General features: G+C 36.2%; 1 protein-coding gene across 2 annotated transcripts in view; it reads left to right on the forward strand.

The window, feature by feature from the left end:
• Positions 1-18,969, forward strand: part of LOC143150541 (furin-like protease 1) — a 373,697-nt gene that overhangs the window by 319,754 nt on the left and 34,974 nt on the right. For both annotated transcript variants that reach the window (XM_076318889.1, XM_076318888.1), the window contains exons 5-9: positions 5,288-5,453; positions 11,345-11,517; positions 17,073-17,490; positions 17,803-17,920; positions 18,848-18,929. In XM_076318889.1, the coding sequence (XP_076175004.1) occupies positions 5,288-5,453; positions 11,345-11,517; positions 17,073-17,490; positions 17,803-17,920; positions 18,848-18,929 (957 nt within the window). The remainder of the gene's footprint in view (positions 1-5,287; positions 5,454-11,344; positions 11,518-17,072; positions 17,491-17,802; positions 17,921-18,847; positions 18,930-18,969) is intronic.

An 18,969-nucleotide genomic window follows, 5' to 3' on the forward strand; every position in this document is an offset into this window, starting at 1 on the left:
ACGAGGAACCTGGTTAAATAATTCCCAACGACAATCAAAGTAAAATAACCGAGGCAGAAATTCAATACGATACCGCTACAATTAAAAGACTTTCGATATACGTCGGTGCAATACGATATAGATGAGGAACGTGAAAATTGGAAAGCAAAACGAATACTCGGGAAACACCAGGCCATACCGGATGAAAGCAGCGTCGATAAAGATCTATTAAATCTGTGGTTAAAGAGAGGCAAACTACATTGTGAAACAGTAGACTTTACGATAATTATCCAAGACAGTTTTATCGCTACGAAAAACTATCGGAAACACATTCCAAAAGAAAGTATATACGTAGTAGAGGATAAATGTAGAAGATGTAACAGGATATCTGAAACAATACTGCACGTAATAACTGGGTGTACCATATTGGTTATTGCATCCTACATAGAAAGACGTAACAATGTTGGAAAAATCATTCCTCACCGACAGATATATCAAATCACGAGCCATTTCGATTAAAAAAAAAAAAACGTTACTAAAACAGTAATCGCGACAAGTACTGGAAAATGGAACACATCAAATATGTACTGGATTTATGACATATTTATCGATGTGAGAAAAGGGCAATTGGCCCGGATATAATAATTTTTTACCGAAATAGAAAATCAATCGAAATCATAGATGTTGCAATAACCTTAAATCGCACTTTATGGAACACCTGTGCAACAAAAATCAACAAATATCTAGAACTAACAAACGAAATCAAGAACAAGTGGATATTAAAAAGATGTTTCACATACGACGGTGTCAAACACTTAACTAAACAAATGCTGACATCTGTTATATTGGTTACAATACGTTTTTTGGTAGAAGAGATTTTTTTTAGAAAACATTGCATTGTACTTTTCAATGTTACGTGTCATAGTAGCAAGATCATAATAACTTATACTGTTATGAAAATAAAGAAATAGATATGGAACGAAACGAAACATGCAAATATCTGAGTTTGCAACAAAACACACGAATCAATCGTAGAAAAATAAAGCAACATCTGAAGAAACAGTACACAGAAAAACAACAAACACTTTTAAAAATAAAATTAAACTCAAACATATATAAAAATATATAATAAATACATGCGTCATACCGATCCTCACATATTCATTCGATATCATAAAATGATTCAAAACGATAAACGCAAAAAATTAAGCAACAAAGAGAAACGATAGATTATGTAACAGGAGGATGAAAAATATTAACAGGAACTGAATATATAAATAAGCGCAATATAGCCGTCAAAATAATACAATAAATAGCCCGAAAACATAACTTAATCAACAATGAAACGCAAAGCGAACCATGTTACAAATACATACCCAGAACCATACTAGAAGATGAGAAGTATAAATTATACTGGGACTTGACCATTCACACAGACAAAACAATAGCAAATAACCAACCTGACATCACACTCCAAAACAAAGCACAACAAATAACCTACTTAATCGACATAGCCATATCAAATGATACAAACACACAAAACAAAATTCAAGATCAAGTAAAAAAACAGAATATACCATTTGCAATAGAAATAGCAAGAATATGGAAACAAAAAAAAAATATAAATAGTTCCATTAATTACACCAGACACATTCATTAAAAATCTCAAACATTCAAATATTAAAACGGTGATACATCAAACCTTTCAGAAAGCCATAACACTGAAAACATACAATACGATAGAAAAGGAAATATGTTTTTCAAGAAATTATAGTATGTTTCGTTTGGTAGGCAATTTGGTAAAATAACAGGTCTTAGTAACTGATGTCCTACAATACACAACCGTATGTTCAATGAAAACCTATGTTGGCCATTTATTTGAATAATTGCGTAAGGGTTTTCTTCTATGCACTTGTAGTTGTTATGAAAATTTACGATGCCATTTTCTGTGAACGTGGCTTCGTCGATGAATAAAATATACGAAATAAACTGTGGATTTAGTGCACACTTTGTGAAAATATACAACGAAAACTCTGCTCTCGCTGAATAATCTGGTAAAGCGAGGATCTGCACTAGTTGAACATGAAACGGATACAGCAATCGATCGTGAAGAATTGCTGCTGCTAAAATTCTCCTCGCATTTGTTCCTAGATTTTTTTTCCACCGTCCCTAAGACACGGACTTCCTGATTAGAAATTGTTAGAAGACGAAGTTCTTTAAATAATGTACGAATTATTTTGCAGCTTGAATATTTTTCCACGTAAAATCTTCGTGTGACTGTAACTTTTTCATTGGCAAATCCATGCAGGAAATGGATCTCTGTCACTTCTTCGTTAAAATATTACGCCATCTTTAACGTCCTTTATAAACGATACGGCAATTCTTCTCTCCTATTAACTGATCGCATCGATATGTAACTGTCATTTTTCTACAATAATCAGGAAACCCTTTCTTTAATCCTTTATATCGGTAACACGATTGATCCTTCGAAACACCTGTTCAGAATTCTGGAAATACACGGTTCGAAGTCTTCGATAGAAACAATTGGTAAAAACTTGAAATAAATCGTTTAAAGTACGTAATGGAAGCGTACGTGTGTGCTTCCGAAATTGCGAAAAGTTTCGAAAGCGCGATACAAATACTCCTAAAGTAGCTACTTTTTTTACAATAATATCTATCAGTTGTGATGATCTTTTACTGTGCCAAATATTTAAACTATCTCTACGATAGAGGGAAAAGTTCCGTTTCCAAGTAATTTCTCGAGATTCGTCGCCTTTTATGCAAAGATCAAAAGCCAACCGTCACGTCGCTTGAAGGCAAACAGACCGGACAAAAGGAATAGTACGTAGCAAAACACGAGCATGTACAAATGTCCGAATAGTAGTAAAAACCGTGCCACCACGTTGAAACTCCTACGACATACTGAACATCCAATTCCAACTGGCTACAACCAGAACTTATTGCAACAAATGGATTAGTTACAACTTTTGCTACCCGGGCCAGCGACCATTGCTACAAAGTAATACCTACGAGAAATATGAAAGAACGAGCAACAGGGACGCAACGAGAGGGCTCGTACCGTGATATCGAAGTTACTAGTGGAATTCAGAATCAGCCAGCGAGTCGAGTAGCAGTCTTGAACCGCACGCGGACTGTGTATTTGCTAGTGGATGGCCGAGGTTAATAAGGCAACCGCAGAGAAATGCGTACCGAGCTCTATAATCTTGCAGTAGATACGGACCTCCATGATCAGACACGGTCGACTACTCCGATATTGATCTAAACGATATAGGGATTGGGTGGCTGTACACCTCGGTCAAATCTGAGCCCACCATTCGTGGATCGAACATATTTCGATCGATGTACAGACTCGAGCAGTGAAAAATATATGAAAAATTCAAGCGAATAAAATAAATAAATAACAACCGATTACGAGTTGGGAACACATTGTATTTTTATTACGACTCGTCAACTCGTGACACGTTTTCACGATTATGTCACCTCGCGTGAAATAAACCATTAATTGTTTTTTTAAGCTCTAAACTATTTGTATAAAGTAAACCAACAGTATAATATAAATTTATGTCACCTTGAATTTTATGACACAACTGCGTACCCAATGCTTGTACGTATATGAATGACTTTAATTTGTATAAAAATCGATACGAAAGAACAGTACGTAACACCAAAATTGGGAAGAAACTTAAATAAAATACACGTCAAATAGTATTTATTGCTTTTTCTATATTAAACATTATACGTAACATAATGTTTCAGTAATCGGTATAATATTTAATAAATTAAAAGGAATAAATATCATCGACTAACAGTTAATTCATCTGCTCAAATTACATTATACAGATTTTATTATCTTTTAGCTAACTTTCAAATTCAAATTAGTCCATACCGAATCTCTTATCACTATTATTGTATTCTATGATATTTTGATTGTGAAATTCATAGAAATTTTCTTTCACGTCGCGTGATTACAACTTACGAAAACAAAAAAGAAAACAAAAGGTAAACTGACCTTATCAATGATTAAAATACACATCGACGTTCAATTTTTCGATCTACAATCCCTAGATTCTCGATTTAAAGAAAAGTAATTAAAGACACGTTTCGTAATAACGGTTTCAACGCGTATAAACAGTTGCTAAACGTTGAAAGTTTCATCAAAGTTATTTCTCTACCGTGTCGACTGCTATTTTCATTATCAGCTACATTGCTACACACGATTTTCCAATAAACCGAGAAACGACTACTATTGTATAAATTTTTATATTTTCTAGATAAAGCAAAGGCGAACCAACAATTGATTGAAAAAAATTAACGAATCTGATGGAAATATTTTGTTTCTATGAGACACGCTTAAACGTTCGAATGTAATTTCGGACCAAAGAGTTTGAGAACCGTAACATCGTACTCGGAACTTTAAAACAATCTCTTGTAAACCGCCTGAAGGAAAAAGCAATTACATCAAAACCGGTAGGAAATCGATATTTCCAGCAAACTTCGTAAAATAGTAGCCAAGGTGTATTCACTAATTCCAAAACTAGTTCACTCGGTATTAACTTGTCAACTTACCACTTCATTGTCTTCGCTCTCGTTACAAATAAATAAATAACCCAATCAATGAAGATACCGTTGACCAATCTAACGCAATATATTAAACAAAATCATTTGAGCTGAGATCTTCATTGATAACCCAATCAATGAAGATTTCGTTAACCAATCTAACGCAATATATTAAACAAAATCATTTGAGCATACAAAAACTCCAATACTATTTTAACGAGAAGAGGAAGTTACAAAAGAACAATTAGGAGAATTGATTGTCCTATTTGGATTGCAACGCCGTTTAAATTGGACAACATTGATAAATAATTGAAACAAGTACACTCATGTTCAAGTTTGTGTTAGTATTGACTTTTGTACTCGGAAGTGCAACAGTTGATTTAAAAAAAAACAAACATTTACAAACATATAATTTTATTCAAATATGAAACTTAATAAATAAATAAATAAATAAATAAATAAATAAATATACATTTCTTTACGTACGAAATTTAATATTTCGTATATAACGTTATGGTCCAAATTAGGATAAGTATTCAAATGTATTAAAAAAATTTCTCGTTTCGCTGTATTATCCAATAAAGAATTGAAGAACGATGTTCGATAAAAATATTTTCTAAAAATGTCGGGGGTGGTTCATTTTAGACAACCTTCCCTTGACTTACGGAACGAAGAAAAGTTAAGACATAAAGTTCACACGGGGATATATAGAATTGAATTATTGTTCCAGGATCCGCAAGCCAGCTACGACGTTAACAATCATGACGAAGATCCTATGCCCAGATACGATTTGTTGGATAGTAATCGGCATGGTACCAGATGTGCCGGTGAAGTTGCCGCAACTGCTAATAATTCTATCTGCGCTGTCGGCGTCGCGTTTGGAGCTGGCGTCGGTGGTAAGTCTACGTGAAAAATTGAATTAAACCCCTCGGGCCAAAGGAAAACACGTAACAGAGATCGTAAAAGAAACTAAATTGCTATAAAGCCTTGAAACTTACAGGAGCTAACTTTCATCTTTGAAAATTGTATAAAATCATTTCTCTGTTTATAAAATATAATATAAAATCACTATCTCTGTTTATAATACATAGTATAAAATCATTAACTCGACAAAATATTAAACTAACGCGCGTACGTGTACATGTATGTGTTTGTTTGTAGGGTGTCTGGATTGAAACTTTACACCGCAAATATCTTCCGAGTTTCAAAAATATTTCAAACAAACGAATCAGAAGTCCTCCTAGAAATAAAGCAACCCCTCTAGTTGTTCCTAGGTGGACGTGCACCTGAAACTTTAAGGTGGCCTTTTTTTTTAATGGACCTGTATGTTTTTATTTAGCTAAATATGTAACCTATTCCGAGATGAACCAATTGATTTATAATATTTTGGTTCTTTAAGATCGTTCAAGGGTTATTCATTGACGTTTAAAACTTACATTCGTTATATCTTCAGAAATCGTTTCTTAACAAATCTCACATCTCGTGTATTCAAAAGGAGAACCTTAGGTGACGATACATTAATTTATTTTATCCCTGAGTAAGTTCCATCTTCTCGAATGTTATACAATTCAACAAACATAATTTCTTGACAGACGACCCTAATCCGATCCTTCGTATTATCACGGATAATGGATTCTTCCCGATGAACTTGAGATCTTTTATTAAACCCCGCAAAGAAAAGTCCAGAGGTGTTGCATCCGGAAACCTTGATGGAAAAAGTATCTTACTTCCTCGACAATGTCAGTTGGATCTCAACGAAAAATTCCATTGCGAACAAAGAATATTTCAACGAAATGATATTTTAAGCCATTATTTATACTAGGACATTATCAATAATTGTTTAAAGTATGATCCTACGAGAGTTGTTATTTATCATGATTAATAAACATCAATTTATTCCGAAATCTGTAAAGACGACTGATTCCAATGATTGTTTGATCCTCTACGCGATTGTTATTAACGTTTACGCATGTTCGGAACATTTAGGTTACAATATGCACCTTATCTCTGCATTAAAAATGATTGACGCGCCTATAGCAATTAATTTTGATCGAGCTTCGAAGTAAAGAGGTGTTTCTTAAAGTTTCAAAACATGGAAAGTAATAATTGTCTATTAGATATATCAATTTGATTAATACTTGAAGAATCGAAATGAATACCTCCTCGGCGACAATGTTCTTCCGATACCAAAGTCTGAAATTCGGTCATAAATTTTATAAAATGTTCGATTTTGAGACTCTTGGTATTAGAAATGACGTCAAATTCCAAGAATTTCCGCGAATTGAGATTTTGCGGGATATTCGAACGAATTTCGGAACTTCGGCTAGATTTGTCGCTGATTTTGAACTTTTGTATCGGGAGAACATTGTAATCGAGTACGTATAGTTTTGAGAAGTTTTAGCAGTTGATAGGATCGGGTTAAGGAAATGGAAACAATTAATGGGCAAAAATAAAGTTTCGGTTGTCAGTCAAATAGATTTTATTTCAATACATCAATTCATCGGAGATATAATACAATCGCATTCCTTCGATCCATTAACATTTTCGCACTTTCATACTGATTACAAAAATGTTGTTCTTTAAAGTTCTGTACTTGTTCTTATACCGTAAAAATTATTATTCTAAATTCGCAGCCAATTAGCTCGGTACTACCCACGACGAATAATTATTGTTCGTCGGGAGTAATACCGATTACCAGGTCTCACCACGTGGAGGTTGCTGCGAGCGGAGACCCGGAGAGAGATAGATGGAATCAAAGTTCCATCGATCTCCCTCGACACGCGGTACAAACGAAGATACTAAACCAAAGAGATGGAAGGAATCAATGTTCCTTCGATCTCCTCGTTTAGTTCTGCCAAGCAATTACATTCTGGAAAAATTAGGCAAAATTGGGAAAGACGCGACACGAACCGTGCGGTTGATCCTACTAGGTCTATCCCGTTTCTCTTCAGTGGGTCCGATTCCAGAGAAAACGAGCGACGCCATCCACTCCCCTAGAGGAGTGCCCCGTTTCTCCATCTTTACGACGAGAGGGTCTTATTTTGGCGGCTTTCGCAGGGACTGGCAAAAATGCCTGCTCCTGTGCTCGCAACATATCCCCTCTGGAAGCAGACACACCGGAAGAGACGGCGATAGACCGTTCGGACCACCTACACGGCCGGCCACTTGCTTGTACAAAAAGCAGTGGTGACCGGACTGAGGAGCGACGAAGCGAGCAAAATTAAGCTAAAGATTGGATAATTGCTTGGCAGATCACAGCCTTAAGACTAACTTATGCTAACTGCAGAGATAGAAGGAATCAATGTTCCTTCGATCTCCTCGTTTAATTCTGCCGAGCAATTACATTATGGAAAAATGAGGCAAAATTGGGGAATACGCGACGCGAACCGTGGAGTTGTTCCTACTAGGTCGGTCCCGTTTCCCCTCAGTGGGCCCGATTCTCAAGGAAATGCACGACGCCGTCCACTCCTTGGAGTGCCCCGTTTCTCCCAACTCCGCGTCAGGAACCACGCAGAGCGTGGACCTGACTTACGGAGGATGACGAAGAGAGGGTCTTGTGGCACAAGGGCTTCCACAGGGACCGGTGCGAACACCTGCCCCTGTGTTCGTAGCATGTTCTCTCTCAAAGCGGACGCACCAGAAGAGACGGCGATCGACCGTTCGGTCCACCTCCACGGCCGGTCACTTGCTTATGCAACAAGCAGAGGTGACCGGACTGAGAAACGAGCAAGCGAGCAAAAATAAGCTAAAGATTGGATAATTACTCGGCAGATCACAGATATTTGTACATGTTGGTCTTAAAACTAACTTATTCCAAGCTTAACTAAAGATCCCACGGCGGTTGCGACAAGGGAATCCTCTTCGTTCTTCTGCCTAAGTGAGAGAAACCTAAAGTCAAGGCATGAAAGAAAATAGAAATGAAATTGATTAGTGATTAAATAGTCATACAGTAACAATGGAAATAAACGAAGCAGTGACAAAAACAAATAAACATGGAAAAATAAGTACAAGTTAAAATTGGGGAACAAATACAGATATGTCAGAACGAATGAAATAAGCTGAATCAAAGAAAAAAAAAGCTGAAAAAAAAAATTAGAGAGTGGTCGCCAGTACTGACCACCGCCTATCGACAGTCAGTACCGGTTACCAAGATGGTCTGCAGAGGGTCCAGGAACCTAAAATCGAGATATCCGTCCGCCTCCGAGGCTCCCCATGGAATGAAATTTTTGGCAACTGGGGGGTCCTTATATACCCACCACAAGGTCACTTACCGTTACTTCGGTAGTCTTTGTTCTATCTAATCGAATATTTCAAGGATTCTGCAACGGCTGTTAATAAATGTGATAAATAAGCATCAAGACAATGCGAAATCTATGAAGACGAACGGTTTAGGTGAATGTTTGTTCATTTCCACAATTGTTACTAACATTTACGCTTGTTCGCAATATTCATCGAAAAATGTGCATCTCATTTATGCATTACAAATGATTAAGTACCTTATAGAAATTGATTATGATCGAGATTCGAAATAGAAACCTGTTTCGTAATGTTTTAAAACATGGAAAGTAATAATTGTCTATAAGATATATCAATTTAATATTTAATTAATACTCGAAGAATTGAAGTGGATACCTCCTCGACGATAATGTTCTCCGGATACCAAAGTCTCAAATTCGGACATAAATTTTAGAAAATGTCCGATTCTGAGATTCCTGGTATCAGGAACACTCGCTATAGAAGGAAGTGGCACGATGTCGCGGATTCTTAGAAATGACGTCAATATCCTAGAATTTTCGCGAATTGCGTTGCATACCACCCATAATGAGTTATCGTTCATTAAATCTCTACCAAAAGGAAAAGGTGCGTAATGTCAATTACGATATTAATGTGTAAACCTATGTAACGTTAAACAACATCATTAATATAATTTCGAATCAAGTTTACATTCAAATCGACGAAATATTCCAGCAATAGTCTTAGACATATTTAACGAAGGTAAGTTTCAATCGTCAGTGATTGATCTGAAAAAACTAAAGGATTATAGGTAAATTAATTTGTCTCGGAGTAGGCTACATATTTTGCCACATGGAAACGTACGATTGCATTTAAAGAAACAAAGGACACCTTAAAATCTCGAATGTACGTCCACCTAGAGAAGGTTCAGGAGAATCATAAGATTCGAAGTAAAACAAATGTGTTTACAACTTTTTTTTAAACAACCAATAGTTCAGAATTTAATTGCGTATAAAGGTTCAAATGGAACATCGTGTATATGCAACGAATGTGTGTGTTTTATTTTTTAATTATCCTTGAGAAAAATTATTTACATATTTTAAAACGCTCACGATCGGGAAACGTTGGTACAACGACTACACGCCAATTCTTTTACAGGCCAATTGTAAATCTGTACAAGATTTGTTAAAAGATGATTTGTTGGAAATATATTTATTAGAAAGATACACAGGAAATAGTAGTGAAACATACAATGTTACTGTTTGTAACAAGTGATAAAAAGTCTTCAAGAAATCCTATTTTCTTCGATTTCGAAAAGTGAAGTACCCTTTGAAGTAATATTTTCAAGCCGACTTGTATCCCATTTCTTGTGCAAATCGAGTATTAGATATTGTATACTGCAACGAAAATTCAGAAGATAATGAAATTTAAAAAAAAATAACGACCAAAAAGTTTTATTCATAATCGATAAGGTGATCTGTATCACTGTATCGTATTTTTCTATTGTCGTTCTGTCACTTCGTGGATATTTTATATTCAATGATACGTTACCTTTGGTAAAACAACTCTCTTCGTTTAATGAAATGAAGGAATAATTCGATACGTACAGGCAGACCCTTGTACATGGTACGGATTTAACAAGATTTGCTAGTATATTGTCACAAAGACCCAAATTGGGATGTCGAAATTGGCCTCAATTCCGCAATTGGTAGCAAGTTCAAAACTGTAATCGATGCAGTAACCAGTAGTGGCCTCGTCTCTAGTTAGGAACAATGTGTAGTAGTGCGGCAACTGTTTACTCCAAACATGCTTTTAAACAATGATTCGTATCACTGTACCGTATTTTTGTACCGTCGTTCTGTTTCTCCAAGGCTATTTTGTCTTCGATGATACGTCACCTTTGGTAAAATAACTCTCTTCGTTTAACGAAGTGAAGGAATAATTAGTTACGTACATGTAGACCCTTGTGTGTGTGTATGTACAGTATGGATCTCCGTAACAATATACTAGCAATAAATCGCTTTATGAATAACCATTGTTCTTTTCGACGCTAATAATTAATGAAATGTTAACAAATATTCCAACTATTTCCCAGAAGCAAATAAAGATACGAAACAGAGTTTCAAACGCTCCGAAGAACGCATTAGTTGTTAAATTATTGTAAATATACGAATTAATTGTATTTCTTTACGTACATATGTACATTTTCAAGTTCTTGTGAACGAATGTTTCCTTCACGTATACTATATCGCCGATTTTATTCAATAAAAATGATAAACAAATAAATAAATAACTAAATAAAATAATGAATTGGAAAGGTAACAGGGAACAATGTTTGCGTAATTCTGGTGTAGCAATGACCCAAGTTACAATGCGATTATCCAATCTGTATTTTTATTTTCACCTTTTATCGAGGGTTGATCACCTTATCGATTACGTAGCAAGTATTCCACCCTGCACAGACGTACAGCAAGAAGTAAATATCTGAAAACGAAATTCAAACGCGACGGAGGCAATTTAATTAAATATTTGTCGTTTCACTTTTCTCGCGCAGGAGTGAGAATGTTGGACGGAGACGTAACCGACGCTGTCGAAGCCAGGTCTCTGAGTTTGAATCCACAGCACATCGACATTTACAGTGCCTCCTGGGGACCGGATGATGATGGAAAAACCGTCGATGGCCCCGGTGAACTTGCCACCAGAGCTTTCATCGAAGGAATCATGAAGGTTAGTAAATATTCTGCCGCGTTACACCGTTTCCATCGTACCGTTTCCACGAATTAAAGAGAGTTTCAGTTTGGGAGTGTCAAACCCCCTTTTTCGAGACGATCCACTAGAAAACTCGCCGATGTGTTTAAATCGTTAAAAATCTCGCCCCTTAAGAACTCGTTAAACTGTAGGGAAATGTACGAATACGCTTCTTTTTGTGTTTCATTTTTCTGTTGTTACGTTTGATGAAATTATATCCAGCACTGTTTCTCGCAATAAAATTTCTATTTTTGTATTTACGATAAGAAATTAAACATCGAATATCCAGCTACGTGATATTACGCTTAGAATAAAATTTGCGTAAATAAACGTAATATTACGGAGGTAGTCCTGAAGAAGTTAACGAGCTACGAGGCAAATAGCGAGTACGAACTCGGTAAACGCGAAAAGAAACGGTTTCGCGAAGTTTTCGCTTAAAGTGACTTCGCTTCGGTTGCGCGATTTCAAAGCCACATGTGCGTTCAAAATTGGAACATATCGCACCAACGTTACCAAGAATAGGTAGGCAAGATTAATCCGTTGAGTAATGATTATAAAACCTGCAAAATCGATGTTTATTTCCTATGTTGTATTTTAAAATACTGAAGAACGTAAGAACATAATTTCTTCGCGAAAGGAAACTTTTTTTTCAAAATTACGAGCTGTCCTGTAACATCGACACCTGGAAACATCTAGGTAATATCGAGAAACGAAACAACAAACGATAATACTGTAATTTACCCCAACTATTTTTTTCATACCTTGAAAATCACATTGAAAAATATATTTCCGAATATTCTCTAAACAGTGCATCGCTGCTTCGATTAGCGCGTAACAATTTCTCTTTCACCGACGTAAATAAAAATAAAACTAATGCACCGATGTGTCCAATCTACACGAAATGAAATTAGAGTTTACGCGACCTCGCTATATTTCTTTTCTCGGTCACTGTCTCTTCATCTCCGTCGTTACGTGAACCACGCCTTTAAGAAGTGAAACTTCGCCGCGCGTAAAAACGGATCAGTTCGTGATTTTTCGGGGGATCTTGGCGAAAAATGGAAAATTCGTTACTTCGTTTGTAATACAAGAAAATTCTCGTCTAACCACCGCGATAACATCGGCAGTTCCGTTTCCCGGAATGAAATTCTCAGAAATGTATCACCTAAAAGCGTTCCCGGGATCTCTGCGGAACGACAATGGAAAGGCAGCCACCTCATTGTTATCTCGATGTATAATACGCCTAGCAGTCGCACGGAAGCAACTCTCTTAGATTGCGTTTGCCAGGAGAGACGAAGGCCCTTTATCTCGTTTCTGAAACAACGAACTTCAGTATGTCAGCCGGTGCATCGAACCAAGAAATCAATTGTTACAGTGCAGATGTGCGTAAGACGAATTAAACCGATGACTATTAACGAAAATGAAACGTATCGAATCACGGAGCTAGCAATGGAATCGATACAATAGTCTACTCGTTGAACAGATATCGAAATAATCGATACCATTGTTAACCAGGAACATTTGCGAAACAACCCACCCGCCCTGATTTTGACGAAACTTTGCAAATTGTGAAATGGCCAAAACAAGGGATACTTGTTTGTTTCCGACTGTAGCAACTACTGAAGTTCAAGGGATGAAACTACCCTGTAAAATTTCGATACGTTTAGATATTTTACACACAACTTTACGTTGTAGAGTTATTGAACTTTCTTCCAAAATCTGTAGAGAAATTATGGTTTATCGAATCAATTATTTGCTTCTCTTGTGTGCAATTGACATTAAAAACTATAAACGTTTCCAAACACTCCAGGAAATGATTATATTCAAAGAAACGTAAACGGTGAAAAGTATATTTCGCTTAGATACTTTTTCACTTTCCGACCTATGAGGAAGAAAAGTGTTCCAAACGAAAGAAATTTCGAAAAAAATGTTAATTTACAAACGATACTCTCTGTTACGAACATCGATGGTTAATTCGGTTGTTAGACTATAAAAATGAAACGTGTAGCGGAAATGTAACACCATTGGATACACTTGAGGAAAAAATCGATGTCCTAATTATTTTATGCAACGCGATATTATACATAGAAAGAACATTTGTATCGAGATAAAACCTTTGATCTGAACGACAATCTACTTATAATATGAAACAAGTTTCGAGCGTTTTCAAGTGTTCCTTTTATTTGCATCGGGTCTTCTTTGCTTTCTTTACCTCGTAACATTTCCATGACTATGTTAAATATTAAAATTTTCTGCAGAGCGAAAGCTTGGACTGCAGGAAGTTACATCTACCGTTGCAAACGTAATAATGCGATGATGAAAAAAAAGGAAACTACTCGGTAATTGGTATTACCTGGCAAATGGTAACCAGTTAATGGTTCCGATAATTAGCCGGGCAATCGAGAAATGATTCTTTCGTTCGGCAAAATGGCTGTTACCTGGGACAACCGTAATTCGATTACACCGCAGAGCGAGAAACTTCTTCGTTTAGAACCGGCTTAACAGACTCCGTCGACGAGGTCACTCCTCCGAAAGTTTCTAATTGGCTGCTTTTAGACGAACTGTCCCTGCGACTCTGCACCTGCACGCATTACCATTTTAACCTTACTCTCTGCGAAGTTGGCTCGTAAGTCATATGCAAATACCGTGAAGGTACTTTCACCGCGGAATCTCGTATAAACAGCACTGTCGAAAAACAGATTTCACCGAAAAACGATTTTCGAAGTTCATTTCCAATACCGTACGATTACTCGCGAAGACGACCCGCGATCAATCAGCGATGACTTCCATTGCTAGCGTCAGTAATTTCGGTTTCTTAAAAATACGTTCAATCTCGAAGCAACGTAGTCGTCCGAATAAGGACCAAGTTGGAGGTGATCGTATCACCTAGTTTGGAGGTGATAGAAAGTGATTCTTTTTTTTTTTAATATCTTCTTAAAAATCCAACTTTTAATAACGTCGTTCGGAAAAGATTTTGATGAAATTGGAAAAATTATCCATGTTACGAGACTTTTAACTAACTTCTCCATATACACTAGTGCTACGTTAAACTTTGAAGTAATTTATTTCGAAACGACATTTTCCAAAATGATTGACGTAATTTCTTTGGAACCTATAAACCGAGTGACTTGAAATTTGACACAATTTTCAAATATATAATGAGTGTATTTCAATTTACATATGTTGAGAAAATTGATATTTCGATACGAAATATTTCACTAACTTTTACGATAACATGAATAGTATTTTCATTCTTCCTAAAAACATGAAAGAAAATCAAAGAAAATATATGCTTTCAACATTTATATTATAGCTTCTGATAATTGTATGAAACTCGTTAGTCGGCAGTTCGATATTGATTTAATTTTTATATTTATTTCTTCCTTTTGCAATAATAATATAAAATACTCCATTTCTCGACGATGCTCTTCCTATTCATCGTTTCATAAATTCTCAATTTTTTCAGAGTAAACACTTATATTCCTTCAAAGCTCCATTTTCTTAACTATGCAGTAATAAATTTTATCCGCAGGGAAAACAAACTCTGCGAGTAAATATTGAAAGAACACTGTATCGTGAGTTGACTGCATCGAATAAAATTGCTTTCGGCCTCCATCACTTTATTCTAAGAAATTAACGAGAAAATATACCGTATCTGAACTGCTTTTTTCATTGTCAAAATATTTTTATGTAGTAATTAATTCATATTTTTGTAACACAATTGAAAGCATTGTATGAAAAAAAATCTGCACACATATTACATAAAAATATAAGCAAATTCTATTAAAGAATAGAAATTACATTTGCACATTTTATGACGGTATGTTTATTACAGAGTTTTTAATTCTCGTTTACATCTAACAAATCAATAACCAAAAGAAGTGGAGAAAGTTTATTGCTAAATGTAGATTATAATATCTTCTAAATTAAATTTCGAAGACTTTGGTAATTAAAAGTGATACTGAACTTTGACAAAGTGCAATAAAAACTGAATATTACATTAACAGAGAACAAGTATCGACATCCCATAATCAATACTATTTACTGTTGATCAATGCTTCTTTCAACTGTTATAAATAGTTGAACTATATATGAAAAATACTAATTGTCTGAAAGAAGAATCTAACAATTGCAACACTGAAACGAAATACAATGATTGTTCGTTCATTTGCGGAAATAGTCGACGTTTATCATATCGGATTTAACGAAGTTAAAGGAGGTCATCGAGTATACAAGTGTTCGGATCTGCGAATGCATTAACATACTGTGTTAACTAATCCAATAATTTCAAGGATGGTACTTCAATCGTCGTAGCTATACAATATCAGAAATAGTACAAACTTGATATCCAATTAAACGGAATTACTATACATTATGAGTAAATCTCATATTAATATTTTATCTCGAACAATAACATTCATTATTAATCAAAAATTTGTTATATTCATCAGGATATACTATTTTTGTTAGAATTTTGCGATATGATTCTTAAAGACATAAAAATTCATATATATATATGTAAGAAAGTACAAAAATGCGTAATTTCATAATTTGTACAAAGCTTCTTTATTGTATTAACAACATTACGTATTTTAGAAAATAATAATTTCAAGAAATGTGATACATGTCCCTTCAAAGTTTACAGAACAAAACGTTTGTTAAAGAAACGTTCGTAGAATTTACTTCGCAAATCAAATTATTTCTCGTCTGCAACACGAAGCAAATAAAGGGTTTTTTTCAAATTGATTCATTAAAGTTCGAACATCCAGACGTACAACATAAATTACGCTCTCGATGCTAATTAGTGAGTAGTAGCGTAAATCGCGTCAGACTTTAATTATTTTGGTCTTTCAATTTTACGCGAATCTCTGTCAACGATAATAATTATCAACAACAATTATAAAATTGTATCGAAGTAAAATATATACCTATACGCGCAAAAAATTAATCGTTTACGAAGCGAGTATATTTTCGAAATCGTTCAGTTTCTATTCAAAAACTCGACCAGCGTCATTTTCAACGTATCTACTTCGTTAAAAACGTTAATTTTCAAAACGTTGTTCCAGCTATCGAGACTGAATACTGCCATGAATTTTACCGATACGCATAAAAATCTACACAGCATGTTCTCCTTTATCGAATTCGAAACACGAAGTACGTCCAGTACGAATATTTCCCTTATTCGAATCAACGATTGCCAGAAAGTCGAATAATTCGAAAAGTAGAGTACACGTATCTAATACGAATTCTCCTTGCGTTTATATTCAACCGATAAGTATTAACCATCTTGCTCGAACTCGGTTCAATTATTTCTAGAACATTGAACACGTGACATTGAGCGTTGAATCTCAATCCACCTATATTTCACGCATGCTTTCATCCAGTGAAACATTTGGTGCACAGTCTACCAAAACCCAAGACACGCACCGTATTCGATCGAGATATACCTATCGATTGATTAAACATTTCGTGACCGTAAAGGCTCTTCGATCAAACACACGTAGTCCATTCATCAAATTCCTCACTTTGATCGCTAGGGTCGGAACGGTAAAGGGTCTATCTTCGTCTGGGCGTCAGGAAACGGTGGTAGGGATCACGACAATTGCAACTGCGACGGCTATACGAACAGCATCTGGACCTTGTCTATCAGCAGTGCCACGGAAAATGGTCAGGTGCCTTGGTACAGCGAAGCCTGTTCCTCTACCCTCGCCACCACCTATAGCTCCGGTTCCACAGGAGAGAAACAAGTAGTGACCACTGACCTGCATCACTATTGCACAAACAGTCACACGGGAACCTCCGCATCGGCGCCATTGGCTGCCGGTATCTGTGCCCTTGCTCTCGAGGCAAACAAAGAATTGACTTGGAGGGATATGCAACACATCGTCGTGAGGACAGCGAAACCTGCAAACTTGAAAGCCCCCGATTGGGTGACCAACGGTGTCGGGAGGAACGGTGAGTCGGAAACTTACGTTCGAAACTTCAGAATCTTTCTTTTTCCAACATTTTTCGAAGCTTCAAATCTCGGGAATTTCTCACTGTCGCGTGTTTTACACGTTCAACCGCGTCGATCCTCTATGATCGACACGTCTGACTTCAAATAAAACATTTGCAACGATATCGCGTATCTGCGAAGCTACGGCTACGATCGATAACGCGAACGAGGCATTGCTATCGAGTGCAGCTATGGAACGAAAATGCAAAGTAATGGAACGATGTGGACGATTCGTGGAAGACAAATCGATGTTTCTTTGCGTTTGTTTTCAGTGAGTCACAGTTTTGGTTACGGGCTGATGGACGCTGCCGCCATGGTACGTTTGGCCAGGAGATGGCGAACAGTACCGGAACAGCACAAATGTGAAGTTTCAGCGCCACACATGGGCAGGTAAATCAATCGATGTCCGAGGATACATCGCTTTCCTACTTGTTCCTTCAAGACTGATCAATTTTATACTTTCTTACTTGCTGACCATAGTAATTCACCTAGTAATTCTCTTGAAGTAAATTAATATTGTATCACTTTTAAAACTCGGTGGAAGTCGCGATTCTAGAATTGCTTACAGTAAATTCAGCAATTCGAAATTTAATTTTTGCAAAGAAAAGAAATTGTACGAATGCATGGAAACTGTTAAATTTTATTCGAAGAAATACAATTCATGAAACAAAATAATACAAGGCGAGGTAAACTCAAATATTACTCGAAACGTAGAAACTTCTTTCGACGTTTATAAAAATATCGACGCTATCCCCACGATACGTGTCTCATTTATTTACTGTATCGTGTAACAGCTACGCTACAAAAATATTTGTGAGAAACTTTTGCACGCATCTACCGGTTCGATCGCGACCTCCCCAAAGATAAATATCCATGTTCTTTACACGACGAAAGACGACTTTCGCGAATGATAAAAACATACGAGAGCAGCAAATATAACTTGGAAAGCTTTCGCGACGTACGTGATTACGCGAAACGTGACTGTGCAACGATCACGAATACGAGCTATCGCTATCTCTAGATAGAGCTCGTTTTTCGATCTAAGGAGGACGATAAACCAATTTCGGGAAATAACTTTTGCATCTAGCATCTAGCTTAACGGCCACGGTTTCGGGATCAACGACTTTCAAAACCGCAGAATTTTATCGATAATAAACTCGCCGGCGCGAATACGAGTATTCGTAGATTCTGAAAATGGTAAGTGAAGTGGTAAAATAATTTTTTCATTATAATCGATGGAATAAGCGTTTAAAAATAAATGTCGAGAGACTCCGTGTTACGCTTTCGTGACTGACCTAAATTTCACATATATTATAGGCCAATACCACCAAAGAGCCAGTTAAGTCTGGAATTGCACGTCAAGGAGTGTAGCGGTGTTAATTTTCTCGAGCACGTGCAGGTAAGTACCGTGTCACTCGCGCAAACAGCAGGTTAATAGT

This window comes from Ptiloglossa arizonensis, chromosome 8 (assembly GCF_051014685.1).
Source record: "Ptiloglossa arizonensis isolate GNS036 chromosome 8, iyPtiAriz1_principal, whole genome shotgun sequence".
NCBI lineage: Eukaryota > Metazoa > Arthropoda > Insecta > Hymenoptera > Colletidae > Ptiloglossa > Ptiloglossa arizonensis.